Source organism: Enoplosus armatus, chromosome 14 (genome assembly GCF_043641665.1).
Source record: "Enoplosus armatus isolate fEnoArm2 chromosome 14, fEnoArm2.hap1, whole genome shotgun sequence".
Classification (NCBI taxonomy): Eukaryota; Metazoa; Chordata; class Actinopteri; order Centrarchiformes; family Enoplosidae; genus Enoplosus; species Enoplosus armatus.
Genome location: NC_092193.1, coordinates 11,143,467 through 11,171,439, shown reverse-complemented (window position 1 = coordinate 11,171,439; position 27,973 = coordinate 11,143,467). Strand labels below are relative to the sequence as shown.

At 40.6% G+C, this 27,973-nt stretch overlaps 1 protein-coding gene and 2 long non-coding RNA genes across 4 annotated transcripts; all 3 read right to left on the bottom strand.

Moving 5' to 3' along the window:
• Positions 1-1,865: 1,865 nt before the first annotated feature.
• LOC139296333 (NAD-dependent protein deacylase sirtuin-5, mitochondrial-like) lies at positions 1,866-7,268 on the bottom strand. 2 transcript variants are annotated; one of them, XM_070918693.1, is made up of 9 exons: positions 7,181-7,268; positions 5,979-6,083; positions 5,213-5,346; positions 4,521-4,746; positions 3,756-3,843; positions 3,572-3,625; positions 2,551-2,674; positions 2,283-2,398; positions 1,866-2,004 (listed from the first exon to the last, which is right to left on the bottom strand). In XM_070918693.1, coding segments are annotated over exons 1-9 (921 nt in total). In that variant the 5' UTR covers positions 7,182-7,268; the 3' UTR covers positions 1,866-1,931. The 2 variants fall into 2 exon arrangements, with proteins under 2 accessions (XP_070774794.1, XP_070774795.1); XM_070918694.1 differs by lacking the exon at positions 7,181-7,268 and having other exon boundaries at positions 5,979-6,092.
• Positions 7,269-17,092: 9,824 nt separating this feature from the next.
• On the bottom strand, positions 17,093-20,332 carry LOC139296287 (uncharacterized). The gene is made up of 2 exons (XR_011598450.1): positions 20,254-20,332; positions 17,093-20,141 (listed from the first exon to the last, which is right to left on the bottom strand). It is a non-coding gene; the product is annotated as an uncharacterized lncRNA (long non-coding RNA).
• A 612-nt stretch (positions 20,333-20,944) lies between these two features.
• On the bottom strand, positions 20,945-21,525 carry LOC139296286 (uncharacterized). The gene is made up of 3 exons (XR_011598449.1): positions 21,464-21,525; positions 21,284-21,379; positions 20,945-21,055 (listed from the first exon to the last, which is right to left on the bottom strand). It is a non-coding gene; the product is annotated as an uncharacterized lncRNA (long non-coding RNA).
• Between the last annotated feature and the right edge of the window lie 6,448 nt (positions 21,526-27,973).

Below are 27,973 nucleotides of genomic sequence, written 5' to 3'. Positions count from 1 at the left end.
TTGAGATAATTCCTTTATGACTATCATAACACTGTCTAATGAACATAACCTTCCACTGCTAATTTGAACGACTCCTAGCCCTTCATCTCTCTCATTTCCACTGAATGACTTAACCATGTTAGTCCAGTCAGTCAATGAAGATTAACACTTTTAGGAGCTGGACTTCTTGCCTCTATGCAATAGGCCAGTGTTTGATTTGAAGGGGTCACAAGGCAAAAAGGTTGGGAAACACTGCACTAGGCCACAATCTAAAAAAAGAAAAAGACAGAATAAAACCCCACCTGTGAAGAGTATTTTTGTACTCATTTAAAATTACAAATTTAGACCCCCGCCCCGCCCACACAAATAATAGTACTATAAAAAACTATTTACTGAGATCCCTGTGAGAGATCAGCTGGTACAACAGATGTCACCATGTGTCACAGACTGCTTTCCACTTCAAACTGTTTCCATTTTCAGCAGCATTGTGATTGAAGCCGATACTGTTTCCTCGGCTCGGCTCAGCCGTAACAACTCTGAGTTCACTGATAGCCTCGGGGTACTTAAGAGTTTTCCTCTCACTCATGCATACTAAGAGAAGAACCCATGTGGACACTAGGTTGTTTTCTGCGTCCCTTTCACAGCAGAGTTATGCGTTACTCTACAATGTACGGGATCTGGGATCTGGGATAGAAAGCTACATGCTGGCATCTACTGTTCATTTTGGGCACACACAGACTCCACTCTGTCTCATGAAAAACCATGGATGCTTTTTCAATGCAGATGACAACACATAAACACAGCAAACATACTTTTAGTGTTTTAATAATTATGTTCTGTGTACTTGCATAGGCAGTTTTAATAGAATACATCATAAGACATTGTGCGTCATGCTTATGGGCAAAAAAGTTGTTTAAAAAACAGATAATCATCTAATTAAATATATGATTGCTTTCATTTATAGATTTCCATTTACAGTAGCTGAACACACATATTTTTTGAAAACAGATATTGAATGTGTAAAAATGTATCAAATGTATCATGAATAATCCATGACATGTAACTTTACTGATATGATAATAAACACAGTCAAACGGCATGAGAGGGAAATAATGCAGATTCAGGCTAGGACTGAAAAAACAACATTTCTTTCTCTCTCTCTCTCTCTCTCTCTCTCTCTCTCTCTCTCTCTCTCTCTCTCTCTCTCTCTCTCTCTCTCTCTCTCTCTCTCTCTCTCTCTCTCTCTCTCTCTCTCTCTCTCTCTCTCTCTCTCTCTCTCTCTCTCCTTGGTCAAAAGGACGACCTGGACTCTGTACACTTGGCTAAATCTCTGTAACATTGGTTGATTTGCACTTGAGGTTTAAAGCGAGCATTTGGTCAAGGTTGTGTAAACAGTTTTGAAAGGTATAAGATTATGTTAAGCTCTGTACATCTGTTCATTCGGTGGAAAAGGTAGAAAAGAATATTCTCCACTGGCACCGGGAGTAAAATGTTCTGATCTACAGCATAATTTTAGTAGCACAGTTATATCTATAATATGACAATCTCTAACCAGCATCTAATACGCAAGATATGTAAAGATTAACAATACCATCTGATATCTGAGGAGATATTTTCCTATGCAAAGAACTACAAACATGGTGAATTCCCTTTCTTATACCGAGCTGCATATTTCCTGCCTAACTCTAAGCAGAAAATGTGTAAAACATACAAAATCCCATTTCCAGTTTAGTGAGCTATATATTCAAGTATTAAGAGATCCATCTTGATGGCTTAAAAAGCTAAATTTTATACAACTCTCCCTCTACCAAGCATCAACAGATGATGTAATTTTAAGGCAAACATTTGGAATAAAAAATGGTATGAAGCCCCCCCACCCCCCCAAGCCTTGGATTGCATTAGTCTGTAGAAGAAGCCACTGGTTGCTGTCTGTAAAGTCATTACCGTGGCTCTTAAATAACCTCTGACTCATGTCGCGCCAAAGCTGGAGGCAGCGTAGTTCCACACGGACCCTGGAAATGGTGCCTGTGCCACATCACACACACACAGAAAAATAAGAAGACACTGAAGGTCAGGTTTTAGGTTAACAGGTGGAAAATCACAGAGTTGAAAGTGACTAGGAGGAGGCGACTGGCCTGGATGTTGCCTGCGCTGCCAGTGGGTGGCACTAAATAACAATACACACATGCATTATTACCTACTGGTCTGCTTTTAATTCATATATTTTCATGCTAACTTCAGAACCAGATAGGTGGTATAGTTTTATTCTTTTCAACATGCTCTCAGTTTCTTCACTGACTTACGTGAAGTACTCAGTTTTTGGCGTTGTCTGTGTATTAAATTCCGCCACTGGGATGCCCCTGGATGCGATCTGGGGGCCAAACATGGCTGCTGGGTAAACGATTGAAGACGTGCCCACCTATAGGTTAACAGCAAGGAGCAATGACACCAGCATCAACTTAAAATCTACTGTGCAGGTCCAGTCCTTGAGCGATTCTGAACAAATATTTGCTTTATATAATAATATTACACAAGAGGAGAATATGCCATGTATGCATAAGGGTAACTCACCACCAGACAGAGATCACAGATTTCCATCTCTTTTTCCACCTTGGTCAGGATGTGAGAGTCCAGAGTTTCCCCAAAAAACACCACGTTGGGCCTCAGCAGACCATGGCAGTCACTTTCGTCACACCTTGATGCAACAAACAGTCCATATTACTTGTGTCATTCTGCATGTATCACAGAATGATTGGCCATAAAATGAAATCGTAAATCCACACAGACAGTGTTTGTGGTTTATGTCCTATGTAATTCAATGACGATGTAGAAATGAAGGCTTAAAGCAAAGTCACTTTCCTATTGTTCTTTATGGTTCAACAATACAACCCACGTTCCTTGTATGTACTGTCAGTGTTGCTAGCCTAAGATCTAAGAAGCAAGTCAAAATTTTCATACAAGCCACTGCAACAGGTGGTGAGGGAGAGCTGGGACAGAGAGGAAGAAGCAGCAGGTCTAGCAGAAGCTCAAAGCGGAGCAGGTGGAGATGGTGGTTAATCCAACTGATGTCTCACAAGAATACTGAAATAATTGCACTTAAACTCTCTTGTCTAATCTAAAGAGTGCAATTGGTAGTATACAGAGATTCCACAGTTTATTGAACATTAAGTTAACATTATGTTCAACGAACCATCTCCCCATCATCTGTTTGCTTTTGGTGTTAGAATATTCAGATATTTCGTTCCCTTATTATGCCACTCCTTGTCTGCTGCCAAAGAGATTTTGGTAAAATACAGGTTAATTCATGTTTTTCTCTCCCACCACAACCTTCCCTTTTAAACATACCTGCACCTGCTCTTTATATGGTATTTGCACAATCCTCCCTCAAATGCATATACAAATAGAGGAGAGGGACACACTTCAGCGCTGCCATGCAGAATGCACCTAAGATGACAGGCAAACTGTGTTTTCAGGTTGGTGCACCTGTTTAATGAAGGAAAACGCCACTTAGAGTATGCGCCAGAAAAGCTCTACAAAAGGCTTAGTAAATCTGACCCTCAGTGTTATTAATATGAAGTGACAATAATCCCACCTTGGCAGTTTATCTACAGGAATCTGGGCATCAGCAACATCTGGGCCAGGTGCACTGTACATTCAGAGAACAAACACAGTGAGTTAAATGGCACTTGACCCACATAGGGTCAAAATGAAGAAATCAGGCTGCAAATCCTGCATGTTTAACAGTGTGTATATACTCCAGAGGTGCTGCCTTTTACCCTTTGTCCTTTAGGGCAGCACATATGGGGCTTCGCTTGTTCGCGGTCACGTTTCCACAACTCACACAGCGCGTCTCCATCAGACTGCCTGCAGTTGCACACAGGAAAACACAGCTGTTTGTCATTTAGGCCCGCTGGAGTCACAGAAAACATCCCCCTCTCCGCAGAATTTGTTGACGATGATAGTTTTGTGCCCTGACTCATACACAGTTAATCAAAGCAAGATTTTAGCAAAGAAATTGGTCAAATGCTGTAGCACCGTTTTTACCATAATCCGCCCTAAAACTGTGTGAAAACAGAAAAGCCAGACAAAACTGTCTCCTTAAGATGCAAATTAGAGAATCAACACTTGAAATTATGTCATCACAAGACACTTTTTGGAGTTGGTGCACTGACATTAAATTAGTGACTAACTCTGTGGGCTCATGGGATGTTTGTCTGAAAGACCAACAACTATGAATCACAAAATGTTCCCATATCCCAGTAAAACCATGGGATATACTATGGTGCTGTCATAGTTTCCAGTAATCACATAATTTACTTAGTTATATTTTATTAATCCCCACAAGGAAATGAATCCTCTGCATTTTACCCACCCTAAGCATTTTTGTCTCTAGATGGCAACTTTTTCAAATTCAAAACTTTTTTCTTTTAGCTATTAGTATTCAGAGCAACAGAAAACCTCAATCAAATCATTCTAAAATGATTATGATCATGTCCATTCTGTCCTGTGAAATGTCACTATTTTAGTCTAGGGCCTCTCACCGTGAATCTTGAGCACATGTTTGGACCCGGCCTGTCTGTGGAGGTCGTCTATGCACTGGGTGATGACCACCACGGAGCGTCCCTGCTTCCTCAGCCGGGCCTCACATTCTGCTATAGCCAGATGTGCAGCACTGGGCCTCTTGCTCAAAGCCATCTCCCTTCTGTAATGGTAGAACTCCCAGACTCGTGACGGGTTGCGAGAGAAGGCCTCTGGGGTCGCCAGGTCCTGCATCAACATACGCATGTTTTAGGTCAAAATTCAAGTGCTAAGAAGGCAGAAACTATAAAACTATAGTAACTATAAAGTGTACTACTCAGAGGCAAGATTTAAACAGATAATGATGGATTAAGTTTAAACACCTCAATTAGGGAGGGAGATTATCATTTTTTGTATGAAAGACAATTTTTGATTCTTTCCTGGAGGTAAATCTTGCTGCAGCCCACGACAAGAAGCCAGATTATGCAACAAACACCATTTCTCTCTTTACCGGCTGTTGCTGCTGAGATAAATCCACTGAGCTGTGAAGGTCTATTATGTAAACATAAAATACACCCACTCCACAGCAACAACTCTGAACTACAGCTGGAAATGAGACCAAACAGAAAACTTTGACCTAAATAAAAAGACAAAAACAAATAACACAGCCATGTACGAGTGTGAGTGTGTGTGTTTTTCTTTTTTAAGAAATTACCTGAGATTGCCACTTCCTCCACTTCTCATTTTCTCCCCTGAAGGTCGGTACTCCACTCTCTGCACTCACACCTGCCCCTGTGATGATTGCTATGTGCTTGGCTTTGGAAAAGACCTCGCGGAATTCAGACATGTCTAGGAAAATAAAAAGAAATGCAACATATAATCAAGTGCTTTTTAAGTGTCTTGATACTTTTTAAAACCATTCTATGACTTATCCATTACTTTCAAACGATTGGGGGCAAGTCACAAGCAGATATCAGTTTGAGAAATTAACATTTTTGTTCTTAAGTTTTTCCCCACATCTCGTCCTGATATTCAGTTTTTACAACAGCCCTCCCAACAATATTGTTGCACTATTGACAGTATTATCAGTTGGTAGTAATCCAATATTTGCGTCATGTCCCTCCCACAGACTTTGCATCAGTGGAGTCAGGAACAATTGATTTGACAAAGAGGTCAGTGTGCAAATTTACAGATAAGTAATCATTAGACACTGGTTCATTAACATAGAATCTAGTCTGTTCGATAGTAACTTATCATTACCTATTACATAGTTATTGATTTAGTTATTCAGAAACTACAAATTTCTGTACTTTATTGTGAAGTGTTACTAAAAACATTTAATTTCAACATTGGCTGAATCATCTTCTTATGTACAGTGCCTGTTAGGAAGGATGAATTCGGGTGGCTGACATACAATGTTTAATGAAGGACCAATACTGACGTGACACAGCACCAAACCGACCTATCAGCTTTCATTTTACCTGAGCTGGGTCTTGCCGTGTCCATCAAAGGTCCTCTCGTTACATGAGTGGAGCACATGCGAAGACCAAGTGCAAACACAGCTCGATTGTGGAGGAGCATTGTCACTGTTGTTACAGAAGACCAGACGGACACATGAAAAGCACAAAATGATATTATTAGAAAGTCACACTTATCTTTATTTTCAGGAACTAGTTGTTTTGTTTCAGTGTGTGATGCAGATTTTCTCAGTTTATATTACATGCATCATGACTTTTCAGTATTGAACATGAAGATGACAACTCATGGAGTCACATGTATGTCTTATTTACAAACTCATATTGTGCAGCCAAGCATTGTTCAAACCCACAGAACTTTACTTTAAATCCTAACAGGGATCCCAAAGATACCAAACATGTCACCCTATGGGTGGAAGTGGAAGTGAGCCTGTGTATGTGCAACTGTATGAATAGGTCTCTCTTCATGAGACATTGCTTCAACATATGAAAATAAACACAAGGTACGGCTGCAAGAATGCATGTAATGTGGTTTTGCAATCAGATCAGTGATACTCTTGTCTTGAATGTAGCCTGCAATTGCAACAAAACGGAGGAAGCCTGTCTGTTGGCACTGATAAGACGAGGAATGCGCATGAAATACATCTGAAAACGAACAGGTTGGAAGTAAAAGTAAGAGGCAAGTTTTAAACGACAAACTGTCAATAAAAACAGACAATTGGGCGTGCCCTACAAGCCTGAACAAACTTAGAGCCAAATGTGTCCAAACAGGTTTTGCAGGCGGCCCAGCCAAATGTATACACGACTACAATTCACTACAACTTGAAGTCAAAGAGCTGTAGACATTCTGCATATTTCCATAAATTACACTCACTGCTGTTTGTTGGTCATCTTGGACTTTAAACAGTTTTATTCCGAGGTAACCAACCAGCCACGTTACTGCCACTAGGAGAACATCTTGACAGTACAAGTATTTAACTTTAGCAGACATGTTGCAGAGTCCTTAACAAACTCCTGAGATGTCCTCCGTTAACATAACGTCGCTTGTAACGTCGCGAACTAAGTTAGCTTGGGATGAAAGTGTTGTCGTGCTCCCTGTCACATAGGCAGGAACTAACGTGCACATCCAAAAATGCGTATTTACAGGTAATATCAGCGGATATGTGCGTAGTTAAATGAGCCTGCCTTGGTAGCTGTATCGTACTTACTTCGCTTTGTGATATTCCCACTTTCAGAAGCAGAGAAACACGCCGAGTTTGCTTGTTTACCTCTGTCACTGCAATTATCATGAGGCCGTAAACGTACCACGCTGTCGTAAATCGCTAGCGCTATAAAAAAAATGTGCACATAAAGTGAAGTTAAGAGAAGACACAAAAACGTGTAGTTTAGGAGAGCCATCTAGTGGTAGACTGCCGTAAGTGTGGTTCATTCAGGATGATTCATTCATTCTGCTCGAGTTAAGAGACACAGCGACACACCGTTGAAGTCTTATTGTGTTTTCGCCGTGTTCATCTTTATGTCTTTATGCTGCCTTGCTGCAAAATGAAAAATATTTCAGAGCACATCATACATCACATGAAACTGGAGCCGACCGAGCCCTCTCAAAATCTGCCATTTCATTTGATCTCTTCTTCCGTGGTCCTCACCACTACCATTACTGCGTTTAAATGTTGTATCTCATCTTATCATTTTTTATTCATTTATATTTTATTATAATTCCTTGCTTATCTTTGATAGTATACCATGTAGCATTATATGGTTTTATAGTGTGGTATAGTGTATGTTGGATATATTGTAGTGATGTGAAAGCTAGTATTATGCGTTATTGTAAATGACTGTACACATTGTAGCTAAACCTTGTACAACAATGAGGGCAATGCTATACTTGTGTGTCATTGTGTGAAAGACAATTTGTATTTAGAGAAATAAAATGAATACATACTGTAGGTGTAACTCAGTGTAGCCCCTGTTATATTTTATGAATGAGAGTGTTGACAAGATATTTGGTTTAAATGAAGAAGCTTTTCCTGTTAAATATAGCCTTTCCCTCCCATATTTTGCCATCTTTATATGTTTTTTCCTCACCCTGTATCCATGCCAGATTTCCACCAACGCCTCTCTCTCTCTCTCTTTCTCTCTCTCTCTCTCTCTCGCTCTGTGAGTGTGTGTGTGTGTGTGTGTGTGTGTGTGTGTGTGTGTGTGTGTGTGTGTGTGTGTGTGTGAACTCCCTCCTCCCCATCAATAGCTACCTCTCAGTGTGTGAGTGGCTGTGGTTCTGCGTCTGCCCCAGTCGGCCAGCAGTCATCCCTGGACACTGGTTCAAATTGATGGCGACCACTCCAGACGGCAGCACAGACCGCAGACCGATAAGGAGACTCCGCTCCAAGAGCGACACCCCGTATCTGGTTGAAGCCCGACTCTCCTTCAACCTGCGGACAGGTAGGCGCACATCCGTCCATCCTGCCCCCAAATCTTTGTTGTTAGATGTTTTGCCAGATGTCGTTATGTGGGTGGACTGAGGGGGGATTATAGCCTGAGATACGATCCTGGTTTACGCGGATGAAAAATGACAACAATACCCCTACAGGGTATTATTCTAGTGGGCTGCTGTTATAGTTTTCCTGTAAGATTCATCCCTCCAAAATGTATTAATGGATCTAAATGTTCCTGCATGGCAGAGAGAAATGTGACTGAAATGTTATGCAACTTTGTACACTATAGCGCTGGTGGTTACTGACGTGTCTGGCGCAAAAAGACACTGAGGGAGTTCAGATATCAAACAGCGATTTTACAGCTTTAAATGCCGTTCATGTGTGAATTTGGATTTCGTCAGCGCCTGGTAATTGCTACCACTGTAATTCAACGCAGTTACATAATATGAAGAAGCTTCAACGTGACCTGTAGTAGCCCAGGCTGTGGTTGTGGTGCACAAAAATCTGATGGGACATCCGGTTTGCTCAGCGTTTTATTTTTTTGTAGATTTTAATCACCGCATTTTAAACAGTTGTAATAGATCCCGCGATGATGCTCGTGGTGATATTGTCTTCTGTTTCCATCACCCTTTACAAAGCGTGTTGCATCCCCCAGTTACCATGGTGACATGGCATTTTGTGCTGACTGAGTCAACAGGATTCAGATCTTTTGCACTACAGTGTAATTATGATACACGCTGCATCCGAAAACAGGTCTCACAGTAGTCATGTCAGTCATTTAATCATCCCTACAGGATGTTTGCGGCTTTTCTCTTATTAGACTCATTTGTGCCCACATGTGTAATGACCACAGTGACATCACAAGTCCTACGCTGTTTGTTCCCTTGATGCTAATGCTCTGAAATACAGGACACAAAACATATAAGTCCTAAGAGCTATGGCAACTTTATAGATGTATCCTTGCCCCAGCATCTCAGCTGGCTGGAGTCACACCCATCTATCCGCTCAGCGAAATGTGTGAGATGAGCGCCATGCCTGTAGTCTACTGTGGTGTTTGGATGTTGGCCAATTCAATAAGGGATTTTATAGAACATGTATTATAGGTTTTGGGAGATGGTCATTTTCAGTGTCTTTAGATAACTGTGGTTTTGCTCTATTGAGTGCACTGCTGTGAAGAAGATGGTTTGAGGATTTTAAGAGGAATGTTTATTATTCTGTCAGAAACTGAATAAGGTTTAGAATAGTGATGCACAGTATCATCATCTTCTCTTGTACTGACAGTTTTTTTTAAATGACAAAGCAGAGTGCCATATGTCTGTGCATAGGGCTGCAACTACAGATTATTTTCATTATAGATGAATCAATCAGCAATATTATTTGATTAATAATTTCAGTCAATACAATGTCACAAAAAAAGTCCATCACAATTCCCCAGTGACCAAAGTGACACCTTTAAATTGCCTGTTTTGACCTACCAACACTCCCAAAATCCCAAAGATTTACAGACAAATGTTGCAAATCTTCCTCACACTTGAAAAGCTGCTGGCAAATCAATTAATCAACTAATCACTTCAGCACCAATGCGTTTTACTGTTGAAGGTCACTAAGCAGAGTCTGTGTTATCTCGAGTCAGGACAATAGCAGTCTAGACTCCTGAGGTCGAGGGTATCGTAATCACGGGGTCATCAGTTTAATCATAAAGTGGCCGCACCTTTCTCCAGTGCAGCTGCTCAGTGGTCAACAATGTAGCTGCTGTATTGACAGCTCCCAGGTGTGCAATGTGAACCAGGGCGCTCAGTTGTGTTTTCCTGCATGAGTGAATGCTGAATAAAAAAGCCCTCCCCCAACCCCCCAGCATGTTTATCTCAGATAAGCCCCTGTAGTTCCAGGCTGCTCTTGCCAATGACTGTTTGGCCTGTGGAGACAAGCTTGTTGTCAATGGCAGGACACTGTCATTTGTCTCTATGCTCCTTTTTTTTATGTCCCTACTCTACAACGAGCTCATACAAAGCATGAGGATGGTACGGGGGCGATTTGTACAACAGCGCTGTTGACTCACTTCCACCTGAAGAAGTGGAGCAGGATTTAGCTTGCTTATTGCCAAGGAAACCAAAAGTCTCGTGGTTGTGTGCCCAGGTGCTTAATAATGATAAATGACCAGAGCTGCCAAAAGATGTGAAACAAGAACTAAGCAATTACCTCTGTGTAGTTCTGGACAAGACAATAGCTTTGGTTCCTCTTTGTTGTGTGTTTTCAGGGTCATTATAATGGTTTAAAACACAGCCTAATATTCTACATAGATCATAAAGATGATTTATATAGTGACACAAGGGGAGGCCCAGATCAATGTTTTGTGAGTTTATTATGGAGCCACTGAACATTTTATGACTATATCCATGTTTTCATCAATGAACTGCCACTTCACAGAGAGCAGAAAATGCACTTTGATATCGAACACAATCACGTCACAATCAAGACTCTGCCGGTCTGAAGTCTGCTTCAATGAGTTGTGTAATTCGTTTTGATGTGTGGTGAGTTTGCGCGCGTGATCACTTGGAGATGAGTCGAAGGTTCACAGCCAACTTTGCTTTATTCCCTGAAGCTGAAATCGAGCTTTGTTAGCCCATACATGGATCAGTGGTGTCTGTGGGGATTAAGTCTCTACTGCATGTTTGGCTTTTGCAGAAATGAGGCTGTAGCATACAAACGACAGATACTCTACGGGCTTCTAATGGAATCAGAGAGCATCTATAAAAACATTGCTTTATTGCGTTGACCTGTTTAGCGTCTGCACTAATCTAATTTGCCCCACAGTTAAATGGCCCTGCACACAGTCACAAAGACGTAACAATATAATGGCATCAGTTACTGTGCAGCTATTACAGTGTCACCTGTCATAAAACATTAGAGGGTGTAGGTTTAGATGGGTGGTTGAACTACTTCACAGGTTTGATTTCAGTCATCACTGCCTGTTATGAAGCTATAGATTGTCAGATCAGCCTCAAAATGTCATCTGGGCTAATAGCTGAGAGATTACAGTGTTTGTGGAACTACAATCATTATTGTTTACCTGAGGATCTTGTCTATGGACTTTTAGCCAAAAGGCAGACACGTGTATTTGTGTGCGCATGTCAATGTGCATGTTTGTGAGCACCAAGTGTGCGTGCATATCAGTCCCTTGTTAGTGTGATGTGTATGTGTTGCCTGCTGACACGGCATCCGTCTCACTGGAAGAGGCTGTCTGCTTGTTTTTATTTGTCCATCATTCAGCAGCTCAACTACAGCCCAATCTGCTTTCTGTCTGCACGCTCTCATGCTACACACAAGACACTCTCCCAATTACAGGAGCTAGCTCTTTTTGATTTTCCACTAACATCCTCCTACCAAAGAGACCAGACATGGGATTCATAACATCTTTGCTCACATTTTAACCTAACCTTTTCACTCTGTGTCTCCATCCTCTCTTCCTCTGCCTTCTACTCCTTTTCACAAAACTCCTTTGTTGCTTAATTAACGAACGCCCATGCTGTTTTTGTCAGATACCTTCAGCATATAATATAAGAATATAACAGACTGACTGACGGTGCGGTGCAATTACAGTTGTGTTTTACAGTACAGTTGTGTTGTGAATACTGCACATTCATGCTTTCATATTGTGATTTAAATAGAAATAGCTATATGGCTATATTCCTCTTTTTTCCTTTTTTAATTGTGCTAAAAATGAGCAAATTAAGGGGTCATCTAGGTACGCTTTGTTTACATTAAATAAGCTTCTAGTCATGGCAGAATTTGGGCACAGCTCATGAATACGATGTGTAATAATCATGTAGCATAATTCAATTCAGAGAGACACAAATACATTCTGATATTTCGATATATTGTTGTTTATTCTACGCACCTTCAGCCTCAACACACAGGTCAGCTTGTCTTTACAGGCTTAGGGTCTTCTCAGGTCTGCTCTGGCATATGGAACATTAATCACAGCACACCTACTGTACGGATGTTAATTGTGCTGAACAGCTGGATGCTGTGTGCAGGGTAAAGGTGTGGGGACACCGATGGCTGGAGCTCCCACCATTATGCCTGAATGCAAATAGACAAAGCTGAAGCCTAGACTTGACTGCATTGCAGTTGTTGGAGGATAGATCACACGGGGTACTTCCCCAGCAAATGTTTGCATCCTTACGCATACACAACATGCACACATTTAGACGTAAGTTCACCTGTAAATATGCACAGAGATGCAATCTTAAACACAGAGTATTTGGATGTGTATGTGCACTCTCTGTCTCACAATTCAGTGTTCAAACGTGGCTCTGTGTTGCAGCCACATTAAGCTAAAAAAAGCTAAACTCAACTCATTCACCACCCACCACTCCCTGCATCTCTCTCTCTCTCTCTCTCTCTCTCGCTCGCTCGCTCTCTGCTGCTGCTCTGTGTTGCAATCCCTGTGTACAGTAAGCACAGCTGTCCGAAAGAGTACAATCAATACACCCCAGATGCATGGTGGGATGGGACAAATTTCTGCTGCAGAGCTCTGCGTGCCAGCACGGTTTACCAGAGGATTCACAGCGTGTCAGAGAAACACTTCAGGCATTGGGAGAGATTTAACTATAGCCTCTCTATGTGTGCAGATATTTTGTGTTGTGTTTCACTGCTCCGTTAATAATTTAGGAATGATTTGCATATACACTTTCCAGAAGGTCTAGTCAGATGATCCAGTTTTTTTCTGTTGGAATTCAAAAGGCAGCTAAATGTGAGTGCAAGGTCAAGAACAAGCAGAATTTGCAATCACCAGTTCGAGCTGTCTGTCCTTTTTTTCAAAGGGAAAGGGAATGTCAGATTAACTCGTTGGGCTGGAGCCAGTGCAGAGGCAGTAGAATTTGTAATGTTTTCAGCTGTTTGTTGTAACACTAGAGGCTATTAGCAAAAGTGTTGAACAAAGTGGTGATAATTAGTGGCAAGAGATTTATATCACTTCTCCGTCTCTGTCGCTTCCAATCTATCTCTCTTTTAAAGCCCCCACCCCCATTTCACCAACACGCACACGGTGCATGGCTGACATTTCAGACCACCATATGATAGACTAACAGCCCTGCATCTCAAAAAACAACCACGCATCCATCTTCCCTACTTGGTTGCACATAGGCCTTCCTGTGCCGAAGCATCCCGGCTCTGAATAAAACATGAGTGGGAAAATCAGAGCAAAAATAGCAATGCTATATCCAGGACCCTTACTGGATGCTCCTGCTGCATACAAGTTCAATCAACCATCAGTGTCACCTGGCCAGAAGACCTGCCAACTTCTGTAGCAAGATGGTGTAAAGAAAACGACAGGCAGGTGTCTTCTATGAGAGCCTGCAGGAAGCTGCATCTTCCCAGAATCTCTCTCTACTTTCTTTTCATCTCTCTCTCTATCTCACTCTCTGCCACACTTGAAGTGTGGGAAAGGCTCCTGGCTGCGATGTGCTTTCTACACGCCAGCTGAGAAATAACGCCTTTTTCAAAAGCCTCCCAAGCCGAAGAAAGCCGCATGACGATGTGCTTGTGGGTCATATTTATAGTAAGTGTGGCAGCACATTGGGCAGAGAGGGGTAAAGATACCACTGCAATCTGAGAGACAGCATTGCTAAGGAGCAATTACGCTGGAGGAGAGAGCTCTGCCTGAATCACTGTTACTCTCTAATGCTGGTTTTACTGAATTTAAAGCAACATGCAATGAATTCTGTTGGGTACAAAGAATTGAAACAAAGGAGGCATTGTAATGTATCCTGTCTGTTGCCTAAAGGAAGGGTGGCTGATATCCTTAATATCTACAATGGCAACAAAATGTATATTCTCAGGGAGATAATGTCAGGCCGGTGGGGGACAAACAATGGGCATCCATTAAATGGATATGATGAATGTCTACACAATGGCATTTGTTGCTGGCGTCACCAGTGCAGCTCCCATAGTGCACCAGCTCTTAAGGACATTTCTGCTGAGTAAGAGACTTTACAGAGTCAGAATCCCTTCAACACTGCTGCAAACCTGGGACTCAATTCAATCAAAGCTGCATTGCACCACTCAGCAGTCCTTCAAAATCGCATCCTATTTCTAATGATAACAGTCAGGATACATTTTGGCTCTCATACTTCCAAACCTGGTCAATATTTCTATTATTTAAATGAGATGAAAAAAATATAATCATACCACATTTGGTCAGTTACACCACTGCATGTTCGTTAGTCCTCATGACATGATTCTGAAATGTTTTGTCACAATCAAACCACAAATCAATAATATTCCAAGTGTTACTTCCATTTGGAAAAAGCATTGCCATTCGATATTTTTAGAATATCAGGATTTCAGTGTTAACTTGTCATATCATGTCTCCCTTTCAATTTTACTATCAATCAATAAAGAGCGGATATTACTTTCTATGTTATAGTATAAATCTTATTTTGGAGTGAAGCTCTTCAAATGAAACATATACTGTGCGTGCTCTACACAGAACATTATGGTAAATTATGCCTGCACTTTTCTCAGACAGTTATGTAAGTCTGTGTAAAAACAGACTAATGGCCTACAGGATAAATGTCTGCGATCTGAAGGGAATAATTCTGTGAAATTAAGCGATTGAACCAAGGGGACATTTTTGCCCCCATCCTTTCTCCAGCGAATCTTACAGAGGCAACATAAAATTGATTTTGTAATTACATCACATAATAATTGCAGTGATAAAATTACTGTTTTAACTTTTGAGTACTTGTAGTACTTTAAATATATAAAGAAACTAAACCTTCTCATAAACTGGAATAAAACTAAACGGCATCCACTGTATCACCAGTATCTATTTAAGGCTTCAATGAGTTAAACACAGTATGTCTCTTTAGAAACATTTTTGTGGCAACTGTATGTATTTTAAAATCTGGTTATTGTGCATTAGAAGTCAGGAAAATATTATAATCAGCACTTATAATAGTTAATTACAAGCTCTATGTGTTGATGTTTTGAAAATGTCTGAATGTCCACTGAATTGTCAGTGGTAGTGTCAAAACAACTCACTCACACAAAAAAATCTTATGCTGTCAGAATAATATTGATTTGTAAATGCAATAATCATATAAATATTCCACACATGTGCATTTTAAAACTAACTCAACAAAAAAGATGAAGGCCAAAGCTTAGTTTTCACATTTTTGTTTTACATGATCAGATTGAATTTGTTGTTATTATGTTAGGGGCTTTTGAATGCTTTATAGGAAGTGAGTGGAGATATGGGAAATGACATGCAACTGTTGCAACTGTTTGCGGGACATTGTAGTTCATGGTTGGCAGTTTAACCCCTAGGCCACCAGGGCACCCAAAAACAGATTTGAGAAAATTTCCACTAACCTGATAGTTTTTATTTTCTCACAGAGGGTTAACTACTTTTATCAAGCTTTCTAATAAGCGGAAACACAATATTGAGGTGTCTGTCCTCATTCTAAGATAACATTTTCAGTCTGGATTCTGGGGTCAGGGAGTGAATGGGGTCACATCAAAAGCCATTGTTGTATCAATACCAGAATACCAGATTTAAAATGACTCATAATGTATGGATTGTTTCATCATGGTCTATGGGGAATTATTCTGCAGTAACACCATCAACTATGACAGCAGCCATGGCTCATTAGTAACTAGGAAAACTCTTTGATGTGATGTAATGCTGAGCTACCTGTGCCTGAGACCAGGAGATATTAGTCTTAACTTCAGCAGAGCCAGAAGAGGCCAGAGGAAACCTAAGCTCTTTAGTTGATAGTCCACTCCATACTGTGGTGTTCATCAAGCTCGAACAGGACAGATGGAGGTTTCAGTCAGAGAGAAATCTCTGTGTGTCTCTGCAGACAGAGACAGCCAGAACATCCCAGAGGAGTGGCACAGTCTGCCTACCAGTAAGTGTTGCAGAGCCCACTGAAGATTGCTTTCATTTTGTGGGGTTTCTTCTCTCGATTTTCACTAGCTTGCTGTCAAGTTGTGTGATTTTGTGAGCATATAACCAAACCTTATTACCTCAAAATTTGCTTTTGTATAGCACATCCTGTCCACCGCCCTTTTCAAAAGACTGCATGTGCAGCAAAATAGGAAAGTATACAGTGTTCCCTTTTCCCTTATTGCACCTTTCAATAAACAGGACTAACTCCTTTGCTGTCTGTCGCCCTCTATCACCTTTCTTAATTAGCAGACAAAGTGGAAAAACTCAAACTGAGGGTTCCTCTGTGCTCTGCAGAGTATAGAACCAATGAAAGGGACCCAAAAATAGGTCTGGTGTGACAACAGATCTAGTAAAAGATTTACCATTAGTTGCATCATTATCCTTTCAAACTTAAAGAAGATTACAGTCGTACATAACAATTTCCAATTTTAAAATGTTCTGTAGTACAAAAGTAATTTTCATTTTTGGCAGCTAGACATGATTTCATAGAACTTTGCTGCATGTCTCAATTGTGGGATGTGGTCTGTGAACTTATAGATCCTGTACATAAAATACAACTTGACTCTGGCTGATGAGACTGAAGAAGTCCCTGGAGCACCACTGCTCTCTGGTGGAGCAATGCTTTTTCTGCAGCAGTAGGCTACCGCTCAAGGTTAAATGTGTACACAGACAAAAGTGTTGATTTATTGGATAATCGATTGGTTGATCAACAGAAAAGGAATCACTGATAATTAATTAACCACTCAAGTAATTTATCAAGCAAAATGACATTCAAATCATTATAAATTGACAACACAAGCAATGTTAAGACCTTATCGACACCTTTTGGGACATTTCATAGACTACACGGTACAGTGTACACTTTACAGTGTCATTTCGTCTTATTAGTTAGTACATACTGATTACTTTCTAACATAGCCTACTTACTGGTATGAAAACCAGACAAAGGAGTAACAACTGGGTATTTTAGAGGAAAGGAGATATAAATAATACTGTAAGGATCTTTGTAAAAACTGGGTAACTATGGGGTACAACGGTTCACAACTATGACATCCTGCAGTACCTACTAAGTAATTATGGTAAAACGTTTTTCTGTGCTATTTCTGTTAGACTGTATTCACCCCGAAATCACCCAAATTGTGAGTCTGCCTCCTCCGACTTCTATCAGACAGCCTTGAGCTTCTTGTAGCCCTTGGAGAAACATTGTAGACATCAGCACATTTTAGATAAGACTTTGATTTGACACACTGTGCAGCAAGGCCATTTTTATTCTCTGTGAATGAAAGTCATTCACAATGTCTGACAAAATGTAGTACTTTATTTACATATCTGTAACTTACTCATGAGTCATCATACATATACAGCATCGAGACAGTTGATGACAGAGCGTTTGGTACATGTGTGCACTGTATGTAGTGGTAGAATGTAGTATGGCACTGTGTTTTAACACAGTCAACAAACAGCATAGTTGCCCAAGTTACAGACATGCCTTTTCTCTGTGCTCCCTAAGGCGAGATCTTCTCGTGAATGTTTTGCCACACCTTGGGCACGAGTATGGCCGCTCCCCTGTGTGAACCATCATGTGTTTTTTCAGCTCATTGTTTAATCTAAAGGCTTTGCTGCAAACCTCACACACGAATGGCCGCAACCTGATATGTTTGGATCTACGGTGAGCCACCAAATGGGATCCCCTCTTGTAACACGCACCACAGTCTTCACACTTGAATGGCCTTTCCTCTGTATGTTGAACCATGTGGAGTTTGAGCTGGGCTGCACTCGGCCAGCCTTTCCCACACGTGTCGCAGAGGTACGGCTCTTGCCCCGTGTGTTTATACAGATGCCATTTAAGGTATGTTTTTTGATAGAATTGCTTCCCGCATATTGGGCACGGGTAGCCATCTGTGTGTCTCACCATATGCGCTCTCAGGCAGTCTTTTGAACTGAACTGTTTCCCACAGCAGGAGCAAAGACTAGGTTGCTGTTCTCTATGTATTCTCTGGTGCAAAATCAGATGCGCGAGATATTTGAAACTTTTCCCGCACGTTTCACAAATGCGTGGTGTTACACTTGCAGTATGTACTTTTTCATGATCATTTAGTAGTCCTGGCTTTGTGAAACATTTCTTGCAGACAGCGCACTGATACATTTTTTTGTTTTGCTGATGTCGAACCAATTCGCATAACCTAACAAAAGTTCTCTTGCACAAATGACAGGGGTATGAGCCTGTAACTTTATGTGACTTGGAATAATGTCTTTTCATGAGGACGATTTTTGAGAAGTTCTTCTCACACATGGTGCACTTGATCGTGCGAGATTTAGCCTGGGAGCCATCTGCATGGTCTGTGGAGACTGGAGTTTTTGCCGTTTCGCTGTCCTTTGTTTCAGAACTGGTCTCGACATGGCTCCCATTGATATTGTCAGCTGATCGGAAATTACACGCATCGATAACGAAATGGTTCGTGTTCGTTTGCTTTTTCTTTCGAGGAGCTCTTTTGGAACATTTGCTCAGGTGCTTCTTGAAATTCTTGTAGTAAGTAAAACCCTGGCCACATTCCTGACAGATCAGAGGTGATCTACACACCTGCAGGTTGGCAGGTGCATCTGTGATTGTTGGGATCTGAGCTATACCACTTGAAACAACTGTGTTTTCCGGATTCCTTTTATTTGCGTTGTTTGAGGACCTGTCCTCTGAAACTCTGCATTTACCTTCCTGGTGTGTCTCCCAGTCTTCATAGCTGTCAAAGTCTTTCCCACAATAAAAACAAAAGTAAGGACTCGGTTCAGCGTGGCACTGCATGTGCCTCATCAAGTCAGTAGAACAGGTAAATATTTCCCCACATACGGAGCATTGTTTGACACGACTGCTTCTTTTACACGTTTGCTCTTGTTGTGAGTCAGAAGATATTGGTTCATGGGGTACAACATTTGAAGGCCCAGTTTCAGTTTCACTCAGGAACAACTCTTTGGTCTTATTAACAGGGTTTGGTTTGGAGCAAAGAGCTAAGTTTGTGAAACACTGTGGGTCTGTCTCTGCCTGTCGTTTAATACCGACTGCACAAATCCTCTGGTGTTTGTCAAAATTCTTTCGGTAAGTGAAAACCTTGCCACAAACATTACAAACAAGACTAACGTCATCATTAGACTGCTCAAAGTTCGGAGGACTGTTCATATTTGATGGGTTATGTGCTGTGGCTCTTGCCAATGATGAATGCTCAGTCTCACTTTTCGAAGCATTATTCTCAACACAAGTCTTTGGTTTGGGATGTAAATTTATCTTCTCAAAAAAGCTACTTTGGCTCGCCGAATTTGACTGACTCATTCTGTTTGTAAAGCAACCACTGTGGGTAATCCTGTGCCTCTTTCGTTTGCTACGGGAACCAAAATCTTGGCCACAAACAAGACACTTGAAGGTTTTAGCGGATGTCCTACTGCCAGTTTTCAAATGGGGAAACCATTTTTTGTCATCATCATCATCATTAGACTCACTTTCATCAAATGGTTGAAGTATTACTTCTACAGAGGCTCCTTGGTCTTCAGTCAGATCATCATCACGCAGCTGTCCATTTCTTTCTACATCCCTCATCAAGTCTGAATTTATTGCCATAAATTGTCCACCTTTATCCTTTTTTGACTCGCTGTGAAGTAAGTTATCTCCCTGCCGATCTTGTGAGACAACCACAGATGCAGATTTGACAAGTGTGTCTCCTTCATCATTGTCCACCTTTGGTAGGTGATAGGACAGGCTGGAAAGGATGCAGTCATCTCCAGAGGAAGACAAAGCTAGAACAAAATGACAAACAAAACACACATTATTTTCAGTAACTAAAACTGAAGAAATATGAATAATACAAAAGACAATCAGGAACTGTGTGGAAATTCCTGCAAGTACTACCTTGTGGAACTTTGTGTCCCTGATGTTTGTGATGCTGAATCAGTGTATTCAGGGGCTCGGGTTGATTCATGAAGTCTACACACTCATTCAAGATAGAGGGAGAGAGACTGAGCCACAGGGATGTCTTGAAATGGAACAGAACAGTTCAAATCAATCAGCATACATTATTATGTTCACTCCATCCTTGCATTTATTGTGTTATGTTCTCATATATTTAGTTAATTTCCTTGTTATTGTAACAACATCCCTCAAATTGCCTTCTGTACTTTCACATCAGTTAATTCTAATTCCCCAGAATGTCTCTCAACATCTCCCAGAGAAGGGAAAATTAGTGGGAACTGGTGACTGTAAATTCTTGTTCCTCTTCTAATAACCACAAATATATCCATCAATGTAGATAAGATTATTTAACAAGTTAATAAAGACAGGAAACATTATATCAACTGGAAATCTCATATCCAATATAAAGCTAATTCCACACAAGGTTTTACATGCAGGTTACAAAAAAGCACAAGTAGGATGGAATAACTATATAAACATTTAATTGTTTCTGTGCTAAACAACAAAAATAATGCTAATAAATTAGACATTTAATAGGTGCAGATTTACACCTCAAACTGTTCTAAATGTTAATTATCTACATTTTCTTGCTTTCTTTATTTGTCCCAGGGTTACTGTGTCAGGTACCCACTTGTTCAAGGTTAGGAACAGGCAGCAGCTTCTGCAGATTGAAGAGGAATTTTCTCATTAGAGTCTGTAGGGCTGAGTCATATTTAGGGCCAAACACTGCTGGGAAGATTTTCTAAAGAATAAAGAGAAAAGTACTCAGTACAATTCACAAAATACTGCAAGGCCCCTTTGACGCCACCACAGATCTTGAGAGTTACATTAAGGCTATCACCCAATCAACCTGAATAAAATCAAACAGCATATAATGATTGGAACCGAGAAATTTAAAATTAGTTTTTAACATTTTTTTCCCAGAGGACATAATCTTAACAATTAAAAGATATAGTACCAACCAACTCACCTGATAAAAGATATCCCTCTGGCATTGATCGTCCACTAGAGTGTGAACAAGCTTCAAGAAGTTTGTCACAGATGCTTTTACCTCAGAATTGGAAGCCTTAAAAAGCAAAAGCAAATAAAAAAGCATGTAAATAAATACAAATGACACCAAAAGTGACAGAGATTTAACAAGAGCACCTACCTCTGTGTCCTGGTTTGTAAAGTAGGTGTTCATTCTGCTCAGGTGAGGCTGGATGGCCTGTGGGCTGGCAAAATCCTCACTGCGGCACATCTCTAGCACCACCTGTTGGCACATCAAGAGATAAAACTATTTAGTGACGGCTTTTAGTGAAGTCACATGTGGAGGTGTGGCCCTGAGTGGCATAGCCCATCATCTGAAAACTATCACCAGTAGCACCATATATAAGAATTGGATGTATAAATACAATTCTGTGCATGGTGAGGTCAAGTGTTAGGTGCTTACACTCACCTAATTTATGGAACTGAGTGGTCTCGCGGTGATATAAAACAGTTAAGTGCATAGTTTACCCAGAGCATGAGAAACCTTGTTGTGTTAGCTGGCTTATTCTAATGCACACACTGCATAGTTTCCACTTACTAAATGAGCATAATAACATTGCACACATTTTTGTAGCTGACCCTGAGATCAACAATCCTAGTAGATCAAACTATCAGACAAGCAGTGATGGAAAAATCATTCAGATGGTTAACCTAAAAGCAGCAAGACTACAATGGGCTTCACTATTACCAGCAAAATGCAAGAATAAAAGTACCTCTTGTGCAGAGTGGCCCCTGTCTGTGTTATAGAATCACACACAGTATTTTATCAATGGATTATTATTACTGATGCATAATGTACAGCATTTTCTTGTTTTAGGTGGTGGAGGTGGAGCTACATTTAACTACTTTGATACTGTTGGGTAGTTTAATCCAGAATAATTCACCATATTTTATAAAATGGTTTTATGTTCCTGACACGTAATAAGTAACTGTAGCTGTCAAATGAATGTAGTGGAGTAAAAAAGAAGAATAATTATCTTTAAGAGGTAGTGCTGTGGATTCTTACCTTTGCACGTAGGCCCATAACTAGTTGGACTCTCTCTGTGTAAGTGAGCAGCTCAGGGACTGTTTCCAACACTGTGGTAACGAACTCCTCCAGCAGACCGTAGTACATCACAGCCCCCTGCCTCACTATCTCCCACAGAGCTGCGGACACAAGCTGCAGAGGGGGGACGATAAGACGGAGAGAGGAAAGGGGAAGGGAACCTGGAGAAACAAATTAAAACTGGAAGGTTACAGTATAGAGGCAACTGTTTCTTTATCGCTAGAGTGAAAAGAAACGACACAATTATTGTAGTGCTACAATATTCCTCACAGTTTCCGTTAACATTAGCCATTAAGTTACCCTAAACATCACTTTCTAACGCTATCTTTTTATCTAAGGTTAGGGCAAATTTGGATTGAATGGAGGTAAAACATTTAGTTGAGTGTTAAACACTCACCATCCGTTATTGTCTTGCTCATTTTGGCGTAATGGACATAATCATTTCATATGAAGATGGCTATTCGCTAACACCGCAGCCATAGCAAAACGTCTGACTCTGGAACATGGAAGCCACGTCCGACACATCCGACTTCTCTTTGGGAAGTATGCGCATTACGTCGTTACGTACAAACGTGCGGAGGCACAGTTACGTTACGTATAGTAAATCCAGCAGTCATCTAACGGCCATTGTTAGTACAGTTCTCGTAACAATATTCCTGGCATTTATAAAGCATAGAGGGCATTGTTGATAACACACATTGGCTTTTGTGATGAAAGAGTCACACAAGCAGCGGACAAGTTAGAATTTACCTTCTGTCCATCATTTGTTTTGTGTGCTATGAAGTAATGTGCCACCAAATTACCAGTTTATCCCACTAGATGGCGGCATTGTAACATGGGATAAGCTTGGCAGCTCTGAGTGGCAAAATGAGATAGCGGCATATAATGTAATACATGTTTGAGTTGTAGCCTATAATGTAAACTTTTTAAACAATGTTATTACTTGCTGGTCATTACATTATGGTTTTATTGGCACTTCGTGATATATATTTCTTTATAAAATCAAATTATCATATGCACAATTTTGTCCAGTTTAGCTCAGACAATTGTGTTTGCATGTTCATATAGAGATCCTCTGTATGACAATACCGCATGAAAAAATAAATTGATATTGGTTGTTATCCATTGGAAACAAGTGAAATTACCAAACCACATTGGAAAAACATTCACTTATTATTAGGAAATCAGTCACAGTGATTGATTGTGTTATCACCTGTCAACTTGCCCTTTCATAATTGTCAATTTGTCCAGCAGTACTGAAAACATATTGAGACAGGGCAAGACAGACATGAGGAGAAGAGGAAAAGACAGGCAGGAGTGAATTATAGCAGAGATGAAAAGCGAGCAGTCATGTGTTTACAGTTTTCTGGAACTGGAGTCACAAGCATCCTACCACATTCCCTGACAGTCTGTGACTGTGCTCCATGAACTTCTCTGTTGGCCTCAGTGGCTGAGCAGAATATTCGTTCACAGTGACTATTAATGTCAAGAGGCAAAGTTGTCGACGTGCAAAACTGTTTATAAAACACAAGTGGATGCGTTTCTATCTCAGTTTGACATTTGTCCGATTCTTGCTCTGTGTCCGTGTGAGATGTCTTTTCAAAATAAATACATTACTGTTTCACTCCTGAAGTTGTTGCAGTCTGTGGACTTTACATAATCATGTCACATTACTCTGCCGCCTGTCAGGAGGAAGATTGAGCTTAATGCTGAAGGTGGAGCCAAGAACTGCATAAAACATTTGTGAAGAATCTTTCTCCCCGCAGATTATAATTGCATAACTATTATTCACATCTCCCTACAGCAAATAAGAAAAGCGGAAAAGGCAAGGCACCGCACTTTTAACATCTAATTAATTCTCTTTCAGATTGTGTCAAGGAGATGTGCTACTCTGTGTGTGTGTGTGTGTGTGTGTGTGTGCCTATGAGGGAGTAAGACAGATAATATTGCAGAGAGAGAATGACAGATGGGAAGAGACAGAGAGATTCAGGGAGAACGGGAACAGCAGATTTGTAGTGACAGCCTGCTCAGTCGGAAGTTGTAAGATTGTTTAGCCTAAAACCTGCACCACATCCATGGAAACCAGTTCGAACTGGAAACCAAAATATTAAAGAAACGGCATTTTAACTTTCTTTCAATTAAAATCTCACCCATTGTGCAGTTTATTTTAAGCGTATTCTAATAGTAGTAGTAGAAACCATGTTTTCCCTGCTTTTTAGTGGCACAGAAGAGCTAACATTTACTGAGTCTTCATGGCAACAACACTTTGAGCCAACGTGTCCATCAGATGTGAGTCAGAGAGGATTGGCAAGTACTTCTTAGCAGCTTTGGGTGAGCTTACTGTGGCAGTTCAAGTTTATTGTGACAGTTTGTGACAAATGTCAGGTATGTTGTCAACCACAGGAAAATATACTTATATCGTTTTTGAAGACCAGCACTGATCCCAGGATTTCATGCTGAATTAGTCAAAGTTTCACACAACAATTCAATGGAAGCGCCTCTGAAACAAGCCACACAACACACAAACTTCCCAATGAATCTAATCAAATGAACAGGAAGATAATTATTACTGTGGCAGATAATGATTACTGTGGTCAGGACAGGGGTGAAAGCTATTTGCAGGTCTGACCTTAAGGAAATTGATTATTGTTCTTAAATTAGATAACCATTGTGTTTAACTTGATCAAAGCTTGAAATTTCAGCATAAATCAGCAAGTTGAGACTGGGCACTAAGAATATATTTCCAAATAAAAAAAAAACATGTTATGATGTTATGAAAGATAGCTCTTACACCTGAGTTTACTGTTAAAAGTTTTAAGCCTTTAAAATCATTCTTTTACGAAGTTATAAGGTATGCATGTTCACCCCTTCTTCTCTATTGAATTAACCAAAGTGATGTGTTGCAGCACTTATCAGCACTGCCTGACACAGCATAGTTACATAACCACATTGCCACATGCCACCATTCTTCCTTGCAGATGACAAATGACCTGTCTTGTAGCTTTAATGATCAGATTCTTGTAAGAATTATCCAATAGGAAAGTGGAGAGAGCTTAACAAGATGCGGGCTCATATAACTCGACATACTTTTTAGGTCAACAGTGTTGAGTCTTGGCACAGAACACTTTTGTGGTACATTTTAAGATAATTCAAGGTCTACAGGCTGAATAATGTGCACTGATGGGAGTAAACAGAGAGATAAAGGTTACCACTGTCCTTATGGTGCAGTAAGACAGTAACATGCGTTTCTTGAGTATTTAAAGCCTCTTACTCTTTCACTCTTCACATTCAGTCACACTTTGCAGTATTATATACCTCTATATGGCAAAGACTTTCTTTTCTTTGTCTGTTAACCAATGTAAAATGTTTCAAACCAAATGTTTTCCATACATAAAAATAGCCCTTTCTGGACAGTTTCCTAAACTTTAACACACATGAATGCAAGAGAGTGAAACTTTTAGCTGCAAAGAGGCAACTGAGGGCAGCTGCTGCATTGCACCGTGGTGGGAGTAAATCAAGTGCCTCCGTCCCTCATTTCAGAGAGGGCTTTGATGTCACTGGAATAAGCTGCAGCTCATTGAAGGAACATCAAAGATACCCCCCCCCACCCCACCCACAACCATTCACTGCTCTGTAGGAAACCTGATTGGAAATGCCTGGGGTCCGTTATCTTCTCCATGATTAACGCCTCATTAACTGGCCATTAATGTTATCAATTACTCCAAAATGCGCTCAGTAACTTCGGGGATCAAGCGAGTGGCTATTTGGAATTTGTGATGTAAAGACAGAATATTTAATGCTTTGCCATTACTTTAGGCTGCGCTCTCTCATTTGAAGTATTGAGCTTTCTGATCACTGATTACGGTCCCTTTGCTGTGTTTCTTTTCTTTGATTTTAATTATCTGGGCTCTTCTCTGTTATTTTGCCCAAATTAGATAGATGTTGTAGTTTTTGCATTCGCCTCTTTTGTCCCTTGCACTTAAAACTGACTTTCCAAATCTCACTTTATCTTTTAGTCTTTGTTATCAGTTTTGCATCAGTGTGAGGGTGGATCAATGTGGAGGTCATACCCTTAATTTGCTATATATTCTGTAGATAATGTTGAATTAATTGATGTATACATGGGTCATTGTTCAATTCCATTCCATTTTATTTATATAGCGCTTATATTTATATAAGTCATCTCATGACACTTTACAAATAGAGCAGGTCTAGACCGACTCTTTATAGTATTATTACAGAGACCCAACAGTTCCCACCATGAGCAGGCACTTTGGCGACAGTGGCAAGGAAAAGCTTTGACCGGTAGATAACCGGTTCCTAACCTGCAACTGTATATGCTTGCATATTTGTTAAATTTTACCTCAGAATGGCTCTTATTTTACAGTACACAAGCTACGTGTAATCAATGAAGCACCTTAAGCACCTGACAGGTATCATTGACATGGTGACACATGGTTCAATTCCTTCCTCTCAGGCAGAAAGTTCTCCATTGTTGTTGGCAGCTCAAAATCCAAAAAAAGCTTTGAGGTACTGCAGGGCTCTGTTTTTGGTACAGTCCCCTTCATTGTGTACTTGCTATAGTCACACAGGTCTGAAGTCAAGACTAAATACTACAATGACCTGCCTAATGAAACTAATCTAAATCAGTAGCAGTATCATCAATATTTTCACCCTCTTTTGGAGTGTTTACTTTATGTTTTTATAAACCTAGATTCAGTCAACAAGTACATTCTTTCAGATTAGATTACATTAGATTAGTTATCATTGAACTCTTCTGAATGAATAATATATAGCCTATGTTGTTGTATTAGACCAAAAGCACATCTTAACTCACTGTTTGTGCCTATGAAATACACTGTACTGGAGAAGAGGTTTTTAGTTGCATTGCTTATTTGCTGTTGCAGCTGTTTTAAATACAGAAAGGGTCTTGCATATAATGTAATTTGCTAAAAAAAAAAAAAAAGACAAAACAAAACACACAGCCTATTGCAATCCTATTATCAGACGAGCAACTTTTCCTCATCCACACACTGGCCTATTAGAGGAGCGCACCGTGCAGCCAATCACAGGCCCTCCCTGCACAGCTCTACTAATCGTGGATTAGCTACAACCGACTGCAGTCTGCAGCTCTGGGAGGGAGAGGTAGTCGCTGCCATTCACTACTCACTCTGTTTTATTATTAGCTCACTTGGATCTGGCAGCAGTGCTTTTTTTCTTCAGCAGCAGTGACTTTTGCATTGCGCAAACCAAGCAGCTTCACATATTTGGATCTCAGGTAAAGGTGTGGGGACACAGCAGGGAGACGCGGCTGATTTAGGGGGTCGATGGAAGCTGCTACTGTAGGTCAGGTAGGACTCAAATTGATGGCCCTTTAATTTAAATCCACACCGTCGTAACGTCGCGCACTGAAGCGCCTCACCGTCTTCGCGTCCCAATGTTCAGGACGGCCAATTACCCGACGGTGGACCCTGCGCCCACCATCATGCACGGCACTTGGTTTGCCACGGGGTGCCGAGAAAACACGCCCGTGGCGGTGGAGAAGCCTAAGAAAAAGGCGTTCAGCCTGGTCAAAATAATGTCTCT